We start from the raw sequence: 18,576 nt of genomic DNA, 5'->3' as shown, positions 1-18,576 counted from the left end.
TGACAGCTTTAAATGCTGACAAAAGTTGAAGTGGCTTAGTTGTTTAAGTCAGAGCACAACTCTAACAAGCTCACATTGCCTGGGGCAACCTAACATTTGTAAGGGATCACCAGCATTCAAAATTACAAGGGTCATAAAAAATGTACACAATATTGACTGCGTTTAAAACATATTTTCCACTGACCGTGAAAGGCACTTACATTTAAGGAGTGCCGTTCTCAAATGGCCATAAAGTTGTAATAGATAGCGCCAAGACAGCACAGTGCATAGGAGGGAATTCTCAGACGCTGAACATGGATAATGAAAGAGTTCAAGTGATGCAAACAAGTTTTTAGAAATGAGAGATACCAGGTACAACTGCCGGAGTAGTTCGAAAACATGCACATACTAATTTTGGCTGATTGAATCAAACATAGCTTATATGCCTCTGGGCACACACTGGTTGAATCAACGTTGTTAACACGTCAATTCAATTAAGTTATGTTGAACTAATGTGGAATAGACGTTGAATTGACGTCTGTGCCCAGTGGGATGCCTCATAAACACTCCAGAAATATTGCAATGCATGGTAGCACAAGGTCCTCAGTATAATGAAAGGGTGCCCATTCCATGTGTTGGTTGTTTATCTGTCTATAATGAGGGGTCTGGAGCAGCCAACAAAGAACATAACAGCAACATACACTTTATAAAATGGCATTGTGTACTTTGGCTGGCGAGAGTTTCTTATTCAATACATCTTGTGTCTGTGCATTGTGGATGGAAATGAACTAAAAGGAAGGCTCTCACACTGTGGCATGAATTTTAATGTTAATACAAAAACAGGAGCCTGTGATCTCAGCAGGCATCAGGAGGGGGTTTGTTGCTTCGAGGTTCAATTTATTCTTACCCCCAACGCCTCAGCAACTTGAAAGTGGGCTTCAAAAGAGCTAAGGATTACTGGTAACAGTTGAGAGAGTATACGGCCTAGGCTTTCTCTATCGTTTCGAGACATCAAACATGATTAACTATCTGCTCCCCAAATATTCGCAATTCATACAACTCTGATTTTTGCGTCTCCTCTCAAATCATAGTTTGCACTTCATACCTTGACTTTAAATCAAACTACTTTCTCTCATCACTAATAGCCATTTGAACAGTCTCACCTTTGAGTAGTACTCCATCAGTCTGGCCACCTTCACTCTGACCTCTGCTGTGGAGTGGAGTAGTTTTCATACCGCTCTCCACATTGAGCCTCTAACATTCCAAGAGCAGCACTTCAAGCTGGCAACCCCATCGATACCCCTGCCAAGCCCCCCTCTACACTGCCATTCAAAAGGAATCTTGATAGTTTACTTACAATTTGCTCTGGAAATCCCCAGTACTTCATTGCAATAAATAATTAAGCTGTTGGATCTGGCTGCAGTACAAAGCCCTGCTCCTTCTCTGTGGGCCCCAGGCAGGGCAGACAGAGCAGCTGAGGATGGGGGTACGGTACAACAACAGTATGGCATGGTGGAGCCCTTCCCCTCCCTTCCTCTGCAGCGGTCTCTCTCTCTCCAGGCTACGTTTCTTCCCCTTTGTTTGCACAGTACAACAGCACTAATGTCACCACAGTCAAAGAGCGACCCGGCTCTCCAACTTGAGACAGAGCACAAACAGCAGGAGTTTAGCCCTGGTTCCCATTCAGGGGATCCTGTCTATTTTCCATTTCTCTCCAGTACTCCTTCACTGCTTTCTCTGACCAGGCACAGCTATCAGGACATGTACTGTATGAGTATAAACTGTCAATCACTTGTGTGTAATCGACTGTATCACTCAAGAGGTATTGACTAATGGATCACAAACATACCTAAAGGAACCCAAAATGGACAAATGTGGCAAATCTAAACTTAGGACTCATATGTTTCCAAATACTGTAAACACAAAACAATGGCATGGTCCTTTTCAACTAAAAGTTGAGAGAGAGGGTGTTGATGCTTGGTTATAAAAGCATCATTACGAACTTGGTATGTACCTTGTGGTGTTGGGCATTGATTTGTAGATAGCGGTCTCAGTGGATGGATGGACATTTCCCATTCGATACAAAATCTCCATATTGTTTAGCTCTCTGTAGAAACAAGAGTCACACACCAGTCAAATGTAAAATTATACTCCTCAATTCATGGGCAACACTGTCACAAGGACATTTCAGAAAGATTCCAAGACTAAATCCATTGTTAAAATTCAATGACATAATTGATGAGAGTACAGCTCATATATGATTGATAAACAACAGAAATGTGGATGATCAGAGCAGAAGACTGAGTGAGCCCTTTGTTTCTCTTGCATGGTGAAATGAGGTACTACTGGCAGACTGTGCACTGTTTATGTCCAGGCAGGTGCCTCTAGCAGGCTGCAGGCAAAGTACGTTCTGAGAAGGAAAATGGGGATCCTGCTCATTGGAGACTATGCAAAATCAATGACAACCTACTGAGAGCGTTGCCATGGTATTGCATGTCAAAACACAATGCTATGGGTGTCAGGTAGAAAGTCTGAAAATATATACAATATTCCTTTTACAGGTCTGTCCACTCACCCAATACAAGTGTAGTGTGTAAGGGTGTGCTTGGACTTCCCCTGGATCTGGATGTCACACACAGCAGTCTCTGTGGCTACACGTAGGCCGAGCCTAACATACAGCCTCTTCTTCCTCAAGGCAGGCTCCTCTGACGGACAAGGAGTGAGACAGACCATATTAGGGATCATGAACTAGAGGCCAAGTGCATCTCTTGGTCACAGCTATGCATAAAATAATGATATGAACTATAAACACACAGAATACTGGTAAGCACTGACAAAAAACCAATAATGATGATTAGAAAATGAAAGACAAATGCTAACCCCTACAGCAGCCACAGTATATGCTACCAAATATGAATGTGGATTTTTACTAGATATGGATACATAATGTTAGATGTATACATTAAACATGGATTCACATAAAGTAATAAAACATTACATTAAACCATAGCCCAACAATACATAATCTTTCTGTTCTTCATTCCAGCTAGAAAACATACCCATGCTTGCCCATATTACTTCTGTGCCTCGCCCATTTATTTCCAACCAGTGATAGAAAGTGCAGTGTAAATGTGATGATAATAAAAATAATAAACAGCTGTCCTCACTCCCCACACAAAATATTATTACATTTTCAAGGCCTGGATAGTGAGGGGGAATACAAAGCACTCAAAGAGCACTAAAGCATTGGGGAATGCATTTCATTAATATTAGATAACCCCCATCCACTCGTCCTATCCCCCAAAAAATACATAAATAAATAAGCCCCTCATAAAGAAAAGCACAGCTCCAGCTGAGATAAACAATGACTCATGATTCTCTTCCCTTGTACCTCCAGGGCAAAATGTTTATTTTATTCCCACAGACTATCATAAATTAAGATAACCTGCACCCATAAAACATTCACTATTTCAAGCTAAGCTGCCCCATAGGACTTCCACAGAGGCTGGTTAAAGCAAAGTCAAAGCTAGTGAGGGGCCAGAAAAACCTTCAGAGATACGGTTGTGGTTTAGGGGCCACTGCTTACTTACTGGTGTCCACTGTTTCTTGGATGGGTATAAAGCCCTCTGGTAGAGTGTCCTTCAAATCGATCAACCTCATGTCAAGGAGCACATCTGACGACTGGCTCTAATGTACAGGAAAACATTCAACATTACACATCCACATGTGCACGTTTCAGATGTAATAGATTGTACAAAAAGTGTAAGGGTTTTTCAGTGTAAGGGTCTGAAAAGAAATTACAAAGACAATTGAATCAATGATTTCCTAAAAGCTTGGGAAGTCTCTAAAGAGAGGAGTTGACACGATGGTGGAAGTAATTTCTCCATAATAGCTTCTTTTAAAAATGAGACTGCATCTGTGAACTTGCAATCATCCTCAACCCTCGGAGAGAAACAGTAGGGTTGTATGCGAGGCAGGCTGGATTGCCTGTTCATCAGAATGTGGTTAAAAACAATCAGGGACTGTTTAGTTGACATTTTCAAGCATGACTCTTCTCAGCCTCCCAGCCTCCAGTCATTATATTTCAATTTTTCGCCGTAATAAATTGCAATAATACACAGCGGCAGTGGAGAGTGGGGCGACCGAGCCGTGACTTGACGCGTCCGAAAATCTGGATTCCACTGCTACCGTTGCCCGGCGGTCATTACCATTAGAGAAATGTTGTATTCATAGTTTTTATTCTGACTTAGGGTGGAATATGGATGAATGTTATTACTATGCATGAAACCCTTTTTTCAGCTGTTTTTTTCTTCCATCAGGACCTGACAAAAGGGCCATCTACCTCCAACCTAGAGTATCAATCACAAACTGTTTACTTCCTTCCACATAATTCAGTGGCTAATTTTGCAGAAACTGTTTATGTCAACGACAGTTACATAAGGGGGGGCTACATTGACTGGCAGACAAAAAAGCCTATGTTGATGGCTCTGTCATGTTTTATTTGTGCCAAAATCTTTAAAACAGCGTGCACACACATGTTAAGATAATATACAGGAACATGTGCAAGGCTATTTGTGTGATACATACTAAACTGTGGACCAGACTGAGCTCCGTCCCAGGCAGGCAGCCGTTAAGAGGTGTGTTTACAAGGGCTGGTTTCAACCACTCTCACAATGATTCTAATGGAACTATTTTCAGAATTATTATTAGTATCCAACCATAAATTACTGATTTGTCACAAGGATATGCCAAAATGAACACAGAGAAATAATTTATTGTGTGCAAAAATGCAATTATGTATACCAATGTGGGCATAAGGTAAAATCATAGTTTTTACAGCATAAAAAGTTCAAAGTTCAAAGTTCTAAGGGTGGAGTCGAGGACTGTTCAATAATAATAATAAAGTGACTTCCTCTAACTCCAGCCACAAGGCTGTAAATTAACACACTGACAGAAACTGTGGAAAGGAACAAAGGTTGAAATGGCTGTCTAATCATTACAGTCCTGTTGACATATAATCAGTCTTTTGGGCTGAAGTATGTACAAGTACTGTATAGGTCCCAAATCATTGCTTGGTGAATGTAGGACCATTAACTTGGACAGTCAGATGAATGGAGTAATCCCATGTCATATACACTACAGGTCAAAAGTCTTAGAACACCTACTCATTCAAAGGTTTTTCTTTATGGTTACTATTTTCAACATTGAAGAATAACAGTGAAGACATCAAAACTATGAAATAACACATATGGAATCATGTAGTAACCAAAAAAGTGTTAAACAAATCAAAATATATTTTATATTTGAGATTCTTCAAATAGCCACCCTATGCCTTGATGACAGCTTTGCACACTCTTGGCATTCTCTCAACCAGCTTCAGGAGGTAGTCACCTGGAATGCATTTCAATTAACAGGTGCACCTTGTTAAAAGTTAATTTGTGGAATTTCTTTCCTTCTTAATGCATTTGAGCCAATCCTCTCTTCTCCAGACCATTTCCAGAGACCTTCTCCCTTACCTCACCTCGCTCATCAACTCATCCTTGACCGCTGGCTATGTCCCTTCCGTCTTCAAGAGAGCGAGAGTTGCACCCCTCCTCAAAAAACCTACACTCGATCCCTCCGATGTCAACAACTACAGACCAGTATCCCTGCTTTCTTTTCTCTCCAAAACTCTTGAGTGTGCCGTCTCTAGCCAACACACCTGCTATCTCTCTCAGAATGACCTTCTTGATCCAAACCAGTCAGGTTTCAAGACTGGTCATTCAACTGAGACTGCTCTTCTCTGTGTCACGGAGGCTCTCCGTACTGCTAAAGCTAACTCTCTCTCCTCTGCTCTTATCCTTCTAGACCTATCTGCTGCCTTTGATACTGTGAACCATCAGATCCTCCTCTCCACCCTCTCCGAGTTGGGCATCTCCGGCACTGCTCACTCTTGGATTGCGTCCTACCTGACAGGTCGTTCCTACCAGGTGGCGTGGCGAGAATCTGTCTCCGCACCACGTGCTCTCACCACTGGTGTCCCCCAGGGCTCAGTTCTAGGCCCTCTCCTACTCTCTCTATACACCAAGTCACTTGGTTCTGTCATATCCTCACATGGTCTCTCCTATCATTGCTACGCAGACGACACACAATGAATTTTCTCCTTTCCCCCTTCTGATAACCAGGTGGCGAATCGCATCTCTGCATGTCTGGCGGACATATCAGTGTGGATGTCGGATCACCACCTCAAGCTGAACCTCGGCAAGACGGAGCTGCTCTTCCTCCCGGGGAAGGACTGCCCGCTCCATGATCTCGCCATCACGGTAGACAACTCCATTGTGTCCTCCTCCCAGAGTGCAAGGAATCTTGGCGTGACCCTGGACAACACCCTGTCATTCTCCGCTAACATCAAAGCGGTGACCCGATCCTGCAGGTTCATGCTCTACAACATTCGCAGAGTACGACCCTACCTTACACAGAAAGCGGCACAGGTCCTAATCCAGGCACTTGTCATCTCCCGTCTGGATTACTGCAACTCGCTGTTGGCTGGGCTCCCTGCCTGTGCCATTAAACCCCTACAACTTATCCAGAACGCTGCAGCCCATCTGGTGTTCAACCTCCCAAGTTCTCTCATGTCACCCCGCTCCTCCGCACACTCCACTGGCTTCCAGTTGAAGCTCGCATCTACTACAAAACCATGGTGCTTGCCTACGGAGCTGTGAGGGGAACGGCACCTCCTTACCTTCAGGCTCTGATCAGACCCTACACCCAAACGAGGGCACTACGTTCATCCACCTCTGGCCTGCTAGCCCCCCTACCTCTATGGAAGCACAGTTCCCGCTCAGCACGGTCAAAGCTATTCGCTGCTCTGGCACCCCAATGGTGGAACAAGCTCCCCCACAACGCCAGGACAGCGGAGTCACTGACCACCTCCCGGAGACCTCTTTAAGGAATACCTGGAATAGTATAACAGTAATCCTTTTACCCCCCCATAAAAAAGGGTGGTTGTCGCACTGGCTATCCTGAGTTGAATGCACCAAATTGTAAGTCGCTCTGGATAAGAGCGTCTGCTAAATGACTACAGTGTGGGAAAAAAGTATTTGATCCCCTGCTGATTTTGTACGTTTGCCCACTGACAAAGAAATGATCAGTCTATAATTTTAATGGTAGGTTTATTTGAACAGTGAGGGACAGAATAACAACAACAAAATCCAGAAAAACACATGTCAAAAATGTTATAAATTGATTTGCATTTTAATGAGGGAAATAAGTATTTGACCCCCTCTCAATCAGAAAGATTTCTGGCTCCCAGGTGTCTTTTATACAGGTAACGAGCTGAGATTAGGAGCACACTCTTAAAGGGAGTGCTCCTAATCTCAGCTTGTTACATTTATAAAAGACACCTGTTCACAGAAGCAATCAATCAATCAGATTCCAAACTCTCCACCATGGCCAAGACCAAAGAGCTCTCCAAGGATGTAAGGGACAAGATTGTAGACCTACACAAGGCTGGAAAGACCATCGCCAAGCAGCTTGGTGAGAAGGTGACAACAGTTGGTGCGATTATTCGCAAATGGAAGAAACACAAAAGGACTGTCAATCTCCGTCGGCCTGGGGCTCCATGCAAGATCTCACCTCGTGGAGTTGCAATGATCATGAGAACGGTGAGGAATCAGCCTAGAACTACACGGGAGGATCTTGTCAATGATCTCAAGGCAACTGGGACCATAGTCACCAAGAAAACAATTGGTAACATACTACGCCGTGAAGGACTGAAATCCTACAGCGCCCGCAAGGTCCCCCTGCTCAAGAAAGCACATATACAGGGCCGTCTGAAGTTTGCCAATGAACATCTGAATGACTCAGAGGAGAACTGGGTGAAAGTGTTGTGGTCAGATGAGACCAAAATCGAGCTTTTGGCATCAACTCAACTCGCCGTGTTTGGAGGAGGAGGAATGCTGCCTATGGCCCCAAGAACACCATCCCCACCGTCAAACATGGAGGTGGAAACATTATGCTTTGGGAGTGTTTTTCTGCTAAGGGGACAGGACAACTTCACCGCATCAAAGGGACGTTGGATGGGGCCATGTACCGTCAAATCTTGGGTGAGAACCTCCTTCCCTCAGCCAGGGCATTGAAAATGGGTTGTGGATGGGTATTCCAGCATGACAATGACCCAAAAGCCTATTAAGGTCCTGGAGTGGCCTAGCCAGTCTCCAGACCTTAATCCCATAGAAAATCTGTGGAGGGAGCTGAAGGTTCGAGTAGCCAAACGTCAGCCTCGAAACCTTAATGACTTGGAGAAGATCTGCAAAGATGAGTGGAACAGAATCCCTCCTGAGATGTGTGCAAACCTGGTGGCCAACTACAAGAAACGTCTGACCTCTGTGATTGCCAACAAGGGTTTTGCCACCAATTACTAAGTCATGTTTTGCAGAGGGGTCAAATACTTATTTCCCTAATTAAAATGCAAATCAATTTATAACATTTTTGACATGCGTTTTTCTGGATTTTTTTGATGTTATTCTGTCTCTCACTGTTCAAATAAACCAACCATTAAAATTATAGACTGATCATGTCTTTGTCAGGGGGGGCTATATAGAAGATAGCCCTATTTGGTAAAAGACCAAGTCCATATCATGGCAAGAACAGCTCAAATATGCAAAAAGAATTGACAGTCCAACATTACTTTAAGAAATGAAGGTCAGTCAATACAGAACATTTCAAGAACTTTGAAAGTTTATTCAAGTGCAGTCGCAAAAACCATCAAGCTCTATGATGAAACTCGCTCTCATGTTGACCGCCACAGGAATGAAAGACCCAGAGTTATCTCTGCTGCAGAGGATAAGTTCATTAGAGTTACCAGCCTCAGACATTGCAGCCCAAATAAATGCTTCACAGAGGTCAAGTAACAGACACATCTCAACATGTGTTCAGAGGAGACTGTGTGAATCAGGCCTTCATGGTCAAATTGTTGCAAAGAAACCACTACTAAAGGACACCAATAAGAAGAAGAGACTTGCTTGAGCCAAGAAACACGAGCAATGGACATTAGACCGGTGGAAATGTGTCATTTGATCTGCAGTCCAAATTTGAGATTTTTGGTTCCAACCGCCGTGTCTTTGTGAGACGCGGTGTGGGTGAACGGATGATCTCCGCATGTGTATTTCCCACCGTAAAGCATGGAGGAGGAGGTGTTATGGTGTGGGGGTGCTTTGCTGGTGACACTGTCTGTGATTTATTTAGAATTCAAAGCACACTTAACCAGCATGGCTACCACAGCATTCTGCAGCAATATGCAATCCCATCTGGTTTGCGCTTAGTGGGACTATCATTTGTTTTTCAACAGGACAATGACCCAACACAGCTCCAGGCTGTGTAAGGGCTATTTGACCAAGAAGGAGAGTGCTGCATCAGATGACCTGGCCTCCACATTCCCCCGACCTCAACCAAATTTAGATGGTTGCGATGAGTCGGACCGCAGAGTGAAGGAAAAGCAGCCAACAAGTGCTCAGCATATGTGGGAACTGCTTCAAGACTGTTGGAAAAGCATTCCATGTAAAGCTGGTTGAGGGAATGCCAAGAGTGTGCAAAGCTGTCATCAAGGCAAAGGCTGGCTAGAATCTTATTACATGATTCCATATGTGTTATTTCATAGTTTTGATGTCTTCACTATTATTACACAATGTAGAAAATAGTAAAAATAAAGAAAAACCCTTGAATGAGTAGGTGTTCTAAAACTTTTGACCGGTAGTGTATTTATCTGAATTTGTTCAAATTCTTTACGTTTAGGTTTAAAAACGACAGCATAGTAAGCATAGATAGTATATAGTTAAACACTGTTACATTTTATGTAACTAATACTCCTTGATTAGATAAGCATTCACCCCCCTTAATTCATGTTAGAAACACCTTTGGCAGCAATTAGAGCTTGAGTCTTCTCACTCTAAGAGATTTGCACACCTGTATTGTGCAATATTTGCCCATTTTACTTTTCAAATAATTAAAGCTCTGTCAAGGTGTTAGGGGTCATGGCTAGAACACAATTTTCAAGTCTTACCATTGATTTTCAAGCAGATTTAAGTCAAAGCTGTAACTTGGCCACTCAGAAACATTCACTGTCTTCTTGGTAAGCTAGATTTGGCCTTGTGTTTTAGGTTATTGTCCTGCTGGAATGTTAATTCCTCTCCCAGTGTCTGGTGTAAAGCAGACTGAAGAAGGTTTTCTTCCAGTATTCTGCCTGTGTTTTGCTCCATCCCATTTCTATTTATCCTGAAAAACGTCCCAGTCTTTGCCGATGTCAAGCATACCCATCCCATGATGCAGCCAACATCATGCTTGAAAATATGGAGAGTAGTACTCAGTGATGTGTTGTGTTGGATTTGCCCCAAACATAAAGCTTTGCATTTAGGGCAAAAATGGTATTCCTTTGCCGTGTTTTCTTGCAGTATAACTTTAGTGCCTTGTTGCATGCACACAATAAAATGTGGAAAAAAATCCAAGGGGGGTGAATACTAATGATACACAGTGTTTTTCTATTCAATGGTAACTTATCAAATCTGCTGTAGGCTTTATAGCAGGATAATCACTGTTCTCTGTTCTCAAATCTTAAGTGTAAAAAAAGACCATGAAAATGTGCCTACCAGTTGATATGTAGAGAACATTCAAAGAGAGCGCAATTAACAAATAAGTTATTACTGTTATTTTAAATAGGTGCCCCATTTCCAACCATATTGAACTGGCCTTTTGAAGTGTAATTTCTTATAAAGGGAACAACATTTTGATGTGTGCATCATAGTTGAAGAATCACTGGGAGGTATCCAAATTCTCGACAGGGACAAGGTTAATTGGAAAAAGTGAAATAGTTTAAATAGAAGCTCATTGTAATACTATGAATAATCATAAATCTCCCTCTCTGTTGGACACAAGAACATCAACAATATAATCCCAAGAGCCCACCAAGGTATCACACATAAATAATAGAAATGCAATCACATAATCAAAAGTTTATATTGGTATTTACATTCATAAAAATAAAACAGACATTTAAAATTCATTGAACTTTCAATTATCAAAGTGCTGCACAGGAGAATGCTAGAGAACAAACCAAGCAAACCAGTGCCAAAAAAGGTGTTAGGGATGAGGTGTTATTGCATGATGCATAGGGAAATTGAGAAGTTTACATTTCCACTTACATTATCTCTGGTGAAACAGAGGTAGCGGGTGACCTTGGATTTGAATAAGCCGTCCTTCCACAGGTTGGCTTCGGAACCATCTGTTGTTTGTGCAACCTACGTGAAAAAAGGACGAAAAAAAACAACAAGGGGGGAAGAACATGCATGAGGTGGGATAAAGTTAATGTATGTACGGTGTGAGCGTGTTGCTTTTTGCCTCTTCTCTTGCAAACTTTCCTTAATTAACGGTTGCCTGCTCTAGCGCTCCATCTCATTAGTGCCCTGTGTGGGTAAAGAAGGAGCCTTAGCCTCCAAATAGGTGGCTGAAAATATCCTCCCCTGGAATGGGGCTGATTAAATAAAACCTGACAAAGATCTGCTCTAATAAGGAAAACCAAACTTCATTGTGCTCCTAAAAGATCCTGATGCGGATGGGGAGATATTATTTGGATGAAAAATAAAATAATGCCTGAATAAGCCGGCTGCATTGAGGACTTACAGTGTATGGTGTATTCGGATGTGGCAACATAATGCACAAGAGCCCAGGCATATCATAGAAAAGGCTATGAAGGACAGTGTGGGCAGCACATCTATAAGTGTGCATGCACTCAACAATGATAAAGCCAAAACTTCCTCCACATGAGTGAGTCAGACATTTCTCCATAGCTACCAGAAAACAAGCTTGGCTGAAGCGTCATGTTACATTGGCCATCGTCGGTAAATCACCAAAATGACTGCCAGACTTATTCTCAGAGAGGATCCTTTACAAAGACGATTCAATTTAATGAGGTTCATTCAAACAAAGAAGTTCTGGATCTCTGCCCCCACCCACACACATTACCACCCTGACAATAATGATGAATGACCCTAGCGATTGGCTGTGGAAAACATGGCAGGGAGAGACTTATGCAAAACCACCAGTGACTAGAGGGGATGAGAGAGAGAGAGTGAGAGAGAGAGAAAAAAAAAGAGAGAGAGGAAAAGAGAGAGAGAAAAGGAGAGAGAGAAAAGGAGAGAGAGAAAGTGAGAGTGGGAGAGAGAAAAAGAGAGAGATGCAGGCATCTCCAGCGGGCGCAGTGATAAGTCCCATGAGGAGCCCATACATCACCAGAAGCCCCCACCTCCTTACAAGACAACCCGTCTTGGCCACTTTTTCCAGGTCAGTAGCCAGTGCATCCTGTCAGCGTAAACAAAGGGCTGGCTGTGTGAAACCCAAAGTCAAGCAAGGGAGTAACGAGGGCACAGCGCTCCTAGGAGGCACCTCAGGCGTCATCCTGCCATAGCTCCGGCAGCAGGGGGCGACGCGCCCAGAATGTGAATTGCCACCCGCAGAGCCGCAGAGGGAGAGGCAGGGTAAAGTTTTGGTGCACTTGCTCTCTATTTTCTTTCTACTATCTACTGTAATGTGTCTCCCATCTTCCAACAGGCTCATTGCTGGAAGTGTTTCTGCTGCATGAAAAGTCTGAAGATCAAGGAATTACAGGATCTGACTTTAAATCAATCTTTTAAATCTGATCTTGTCATTTAGATGTTCATGTACACATATAAAGTTGTCTGATTGACTGATAGATCCAACTGCTGATTCCCAAACTCTGTACAAATGAAAATGATGAAAATCTGCCATGGAATAGGTAAGTCTATTGGGAGTACTGGTATTTCCTATGACAAATCTCAAAAGACAGAGAACGTCATTGAGGTTATAATGAGAGAGAGCACTAAGAAGCAGATGAAAGGCAACTGCTACTAGGGATGGGCATTTGAAATTATTTTAATATTCAAATAATATAATGACAGTTTTGGATATCCAGATACACTAAATACATTTAAAAAATGCTCTTGACTTTCTTGACCAATCAAAATGACGCAAATGCACATCGCAGCGGTAAACAGCAAACAGACTGCTCAATGCACCATTATAAAAACTACATTCAAAAATCGGTTGTTTTATTAAATTAAGAATTTAAAATGTCATGGTATATCTTGTAGGTAACAATGTCAAAATGATAATTAAAATGTAATTGAGACAAAGCTTTTTGATTGTTAATATAGGCCCACATTTCTTTAGAAAGAAAACTAACTCACTGTAGTTATCGAATACTAACGTCCGTTTGAATATTCGATTAATCGATTAACCGTACCCATCTGAGGTTGGTAAACCAATTCAGCGGAGGTCCTAGCCAATTACAGTGGGCTCAGATCTCAGGCTAGCGCCACTCTCCTTCAAATAAACGTATGTTAATGTGTTCATGAGGGTAGTATGTTATAGGCTCAGGCAAATTTGAATTACACACAGCTTCCCTTTGCCGCCCTAAGTGTCTGTGTCAGTGCCTGCTTAAGCTGTTTGATGTGGGGTGGCTGCTGCAGCTTGAGCAATGCTCCTGATCCCTGTGGAACACTGTTTGATCTGGGCCTGCTCTCTTGTGTAGGAAAAACCTGTTCAAGTTCAGAGATGTGAGTGCACCGTAGTGGAGAGCAAAATAGTTAATCTGCTCATTGATCTACGGCATAAAACGTATTTCTTAAAAGTAGTCATCGTTGAAGATTAATTCAGAAAAAGGAAGCAACCAAAGTAGGCCTAGAATATAACATGAACAGTAGAAGAACATGACTAAACATTGACATAACCAGACTACCAAAGCGAAGCAACACCTCCACTCCCTTCAGTAACAACATAGGGATCTTTCCAACTGAAGAAACCAAGCAGGAAGTGTCATTCTCATTCACTGTCATGTGGTATGCATGGAGTCCCAATGCCAGTAGGCAAAGCACCGTCACAATGCCAACCCACCAACACCCACCAGAGATTACAACCGTTGGGCTGTGTGGGGTGGGGCAGGAAGAGAGAGAAGGGGATGAGAGGAAGGAAAAAGAAAAAAGAGAGGGTAGAGAAAGAAAAGGAATAGAGATCTGCCCTTGAGCCCACTCCAGGCTATATCACTGTGTTTGCTTTGTGCTTTGTTAAATTCACAAAACACATTCCTCTCTCCATCTCTCTCTCTCTCTTCTCACTCTTTCACAAATACAAACATGGCTCCCATGGGCCAGTGATATCGCTGTCCTACTTTCCTCTCTCTCTCAACCAGATTGTTCAAACTTGCTGGGGTGCCAAACAGCCGGCAACCCCTCTTCACTGTGAGAGTGTTCAACAAACATGGGGACACAGTGCCAGAACAGTGGGGGGCATCCACCAAAGGTTGTTAAACCATAGCCTCTGGTAAGGCTGAAAGACTAATGGCAACAAATAGGCCTACAGTAATTATCTCCATCATCAAAGTAAACTGCATGAATTAGTTAGTTACTCAATTCCTCTCACAAAAAACTCAACAAAACTCACAAGTGCTAGCCAAGTGCATGCCCAAGTGCTTCATGGCTACCCTCCAAAGACAATATTGAAGAATCCACAACAATACAACAATGTTATTAAGAACATGGTTTCAGGGCCTGCCCTAGCCTTTTAGGGGCCCTGAGCGGTGCCAATTCTACACATTTTGCCATGCTTTAATATGATATCTGAGTGAGAGTGACTAACAAAATCAATGGGGGCCCTCTGGAGGTCAGGGCCCCTGGGCACGTGCCCTGCGTGCCCGGTCGGTAATTCGACCATGATTACAACCAGTTTAGAAAGCTGGCTAGATTAATTTACCAATCTACAAAATGTTAGCTAACATAGGCTAATTGAGTGACTGTCAGTGACTGACATAACAAAATGCACCTCTGTATTCTACTATTCTAACTCTCAACAGTAAGTTGAGACCCCGACTGAGTTCCCCAAAAATGTAATATTAATAAAGCCCTGCATGGTTTTGATTAATCACTAATTACAAAATATATAGAATTTATGCATAAATAATATTGCATAAATCCTACTGCATCTGCTTCACAACATATGCATAATGTAATTTATTTGCCTACAAATGAGGTTGAATTCAAAGTAAGTGGAAAATGCTGTGCGAAGTATGGTAAAATGCATTTATATTCCATGATAAGCTATATGCTTATGAATCCTCAATCTAAAAGAATGATTGATGAAAAAAGCTATGAAAAGTTACTCACAACATAGTATTCAGCAGGTGCCTTGCTTCGGCACGCCACCACAACAACTCCAGTGATGGGCTCTGTGTTCAGGTCAGGCAGAGCCTCAGACAGTTCCTGTACCTCAGGCATCATGCTGGACCTCTGGAGAGACAGCAACGTTTATTTCAGGGCCTTACTGGGATGCTAGTAATATAAGTAATAGTGCCTTCACTCCCTCACAAAACATATGTGCAACACAGGTGAACATCTGGGAGAAGAGGACTAGAATATTAGCTTCTGAGTCAACAATCTCCATTTCCATGTATTGAACTATTTCAAAAACACTTTTCTCTCTCTTATAAGGGTCTTTCCCATAGTGCTGCATGTAGTCCAATGCTGTATAAGGGCAGACTTGACAATGGCCTTTCTGGACAGAAGATTTTGAGCTACAGCACAGCTCATATATTTTGGAGTAAAGCATACTACATCATGACTAAACCCATAAAGATGTTTCTCTTTGCCAGAATGATTAGTATCCCCCAATATTGACATCTGTCGGCTTCTTGGGATCCAAAATAAAAAGTGGCCTCTGAGCTTTGCATCGAATGACAAGTGAGACCAGCATGACAAAAAGCAATTAAGGGCGACCCAGTGAAGTCACCCAATAACAACTTAGATGGACTGATCACATATTTGCAAGAAAATCCAGATCAATTGTTATCTATTCCTGTCTAAAGAAGCTATAGCGTAATGTGTATGCAAGGCTTTTACAAGGTTAAGTGGCTTTGCAGAGGTTCCTTTGCCATTTTATTAAATTATGTTTAAAGCATCCTAGTGGGGTAAGTGACACAGTTACTGTATTCCATCTAAATGTTTACTGAATTTATTGTAATTAAGGTTATTGAATTTGGTAGATTTACCACAGGAATAGCCATTTATTTTAGAAATGTTAGTTGGATGGACTTATTAATGAAATAGATCCAGGACAGCAAATTAGTTTAGGGAGGGAGAATGTTAATTTGTGCACTAATCAATCTAGCTTTTCCTAACTGCAGCATAGTGGTTGGAGGCAAACTGCCATTAAGCCACACTCTATAAGATGTGCACACAGCAAAGACTGGGCCACCAACAAAAATGTAAACAATAGAGCAAATTCAATAATGCATCCCATCAAATTGTCACATGCAAATGCACTTGTGTGATGGAGACAGTCTGGGTTAGAACTAGGGCTAGCTGAGAAAATCTCAACTCTCCATATACAGTGGGGGAAAAAAGTATTTAGTCAGCCACCAATTGTGCAAGTTCTCCCACTTAAAAAGATGAGAGAGGCCTGTAATTTTCATCATAGGTACACGTCAACTATGACAGACAAATTGAGATTTTTTTTCTCCAGAAAATCACATTGTAGGATTTTTAATGAATTTATTTGCAAATTATGGTGGAAAATAAGTATTTGGTCACCTACAAACAAGCAAGATTTCTGGCTCTCACAGACCTGTAACTTCTTCTTTAAGAGGCTCCTCTGTCCTCCACTCGTTACCTGTATTAATGGCACCTGTTTGAAGTTGTTATCAGTATAAAAGACACCTGTCCACAACCTCAAACAGTCACACTCCAAACTCCACTATGGCCAAGACCAAAGAGCTGTCAAAGGACACCAGAAACAAAATTGTAGACCTGCACCAGGCTGTGAAGACTGAATCTGCAGTAGGTAAGCAGCTTGGTTTGAAGAAATCAACTGTGGGAGCAATTATTAGGAAATGGAAGACATACAAGACCACTGATAATCTCCCTCGATCTGGGGCTCCACGCAAGATCTCACCCCGTGGGGTCAAAATGATCACAAGAACGGTGAGCAAAATCCCAGAACCACACGGGGGGACCTAGTGAATGACCTGCAGAGAGCTGGGACCAAAGTAACAATGCCTACCATCAGTAACACACTACGCCGCCAGGGACTCAAACCCTGCAGTGCCAGACGTGTCCCCCTGCTTAAGCCAGTACATGTCCAGGCCCATCTGAAGTTTGCTAGAGTGCATTTGGATGATCCAGAAGAGGATTGGGAGAATGTCATATGGTCAGATGAAACCAAAATAAAACTTTTTGGTAAAAACTCAACTCGTCGTGTTTGGAGGACAAAGAATGCTGAGTTGTATCCAAAGAACACCATACCTACTGTGAAGCATGGGGGTGGAAACATCTTTGGGGCTGTTTTTCTGCAAAGGGACCAGGACGACTGATCCGTGTAAAGGAAAGAATGAATGGGGCCATGTATCGTGAGATTTTGAGTGAAAACCTCCTTCCATCAGCAAGGGCATTGAAGATGAAACGTGGCTGGGTCTTTCAGCATGACAATGATCCCAAACACACCGCCCGGGCAACGAAGGAGTGGCTTCGTAAGAAGCATTTCAAGGTCCTGGAGTGGCCTAGCCAGTCTCCAGATCTCAACCCCATAGAAAATCTTTGGAGGGAGTTGAAAGTCCGTGTTGCCCAGCGACAGCCCCAAAACATCACTGCTCTAGAGGAGATCTGCATGGAGGAATGGGCCAAAATACCAGCAACAGTGTGTGAAAACCTTGTGAAGACTTACAGAAAACGTTTGACCTGTGTCATTGCCAACAAAGGGTATATAACAAAGTATTGAGAAACTTTTGTTATTCACCAAATACTTATTTTCCATCATAATTTGCAAATAAATTCATTAAAAATCATACAATGTGATTTTCTGGATTTTTTTTTCTCAATTTGTCTGTCATAGTTGAGAACTTGGGAGAACTTGCACAATTGGTGGCTGACTAAATACTTTTTTCCCCACTGTACAAGTACAAGAGAGTTGAGTAGCGATGAGGGTGGGCAGACTGGAACTCTGACTACATCGAGTCGCTGTAAAATCTTAAACCCTTACCATGTACCTATGTTTGTCCTGTGTAAAATGGCTCTACATTACGTAATCTGTAATTCAATTGGCAAATGCGTATTCCCTCTGAGTTGCCATATTAGAGAAACAGAAACAAGTACACAATACGTGATTGAATTTGACAAAAGTTTTATAAAAAATTATCGATTTCCAACGTGGTCTCAGGACAATTCGTATTATTCTGTATGTAAATCTGTGACACACATTTATACTGAACAAAAATATAAATGCAACATGTAAAGTGTTGGTCACATGTTTCATGAGCTGAAATTGAAAATCCCAGACATTTTCCATACGCACAAAAAGCTTATTTCTCTCAAATACAGTATTGTGCACACATTTGTTTACATCCCTGTTAATGAGCATTTCTCCTTTGCCAAGATAATCCATCCACCTGACAGGTGTGGCATATCAACAAGCTGATTAAACAGCATGATCATTACACAGGTGCACCTTGTGCTGGGGACAATATAAGGCCACTCTAAAATGTGCAGTTTTGTCACATAACACAAT

General features: G+C 42.2%; 1 protein-coding gene across 1 annotated transcript in view; it reads right to left on the bottom strand.

The window, feature by feature from the left end:
• The window catches only part of LOC121530841 (multivesicular body subunit 12B), a 42,379-nt gene that overhangs the window by 21,969 nt on the left and 1,834 nt on the right, over nucleotides 1–18,576 (bottom strand). Inside the window, exons 2-6 of the mRNA XM_041836113.2 lie at nucleotides 15,186–15,308; nucleotides 11,154–11,249; nucleotides 3,570–3,666; nucleotides 2,555–2,684; nucleotides 1,994–2,086 (exon numbers count right to left, since the gene is read on the bottom strand). Coding sequence (XP_041692047.1) covers nucleotides 1,994–2,086; nucleotides 2,555–2,684; nucleotides 3,570–3,666; nucleotides 11,154–11,249; nucleotides 15,186–15,299 — 530 coding nt within the window. The 5' untranslated portion in view covers nucleotides 15,300–15,308. The remainder of the gene's footprint in view (nucleotides 1–1,993; nucleotides 2,087–2,554; nucleotides 2,685–3,569; nucleotides 3,667–11,153; nucleotides 11,250–15,185; nucleotides 15,309–18,576) is intronic.

This window comes from Coregonus clupeaformis, chromosome 18, assembly GCF_020615455.1.
Source record: "Coregonus clupeaformis isolate EN_2021a chromosome 18, ASM2061545v1, whole genome shotgun sequence".
Classification (NCBI taxonomy): domain Eukaryota; kingdom Metazoa; phylum Chordata; class Actinopteri; order Salmoniformes; family Salmonidae; genus Coregonus; species Coregonus clupeaformis.
The sequence above is the reverse complement of the archived record's forward strand: the minus strand, read 5'-3'. Positions and strand labels throughout refer to the sequence as shown.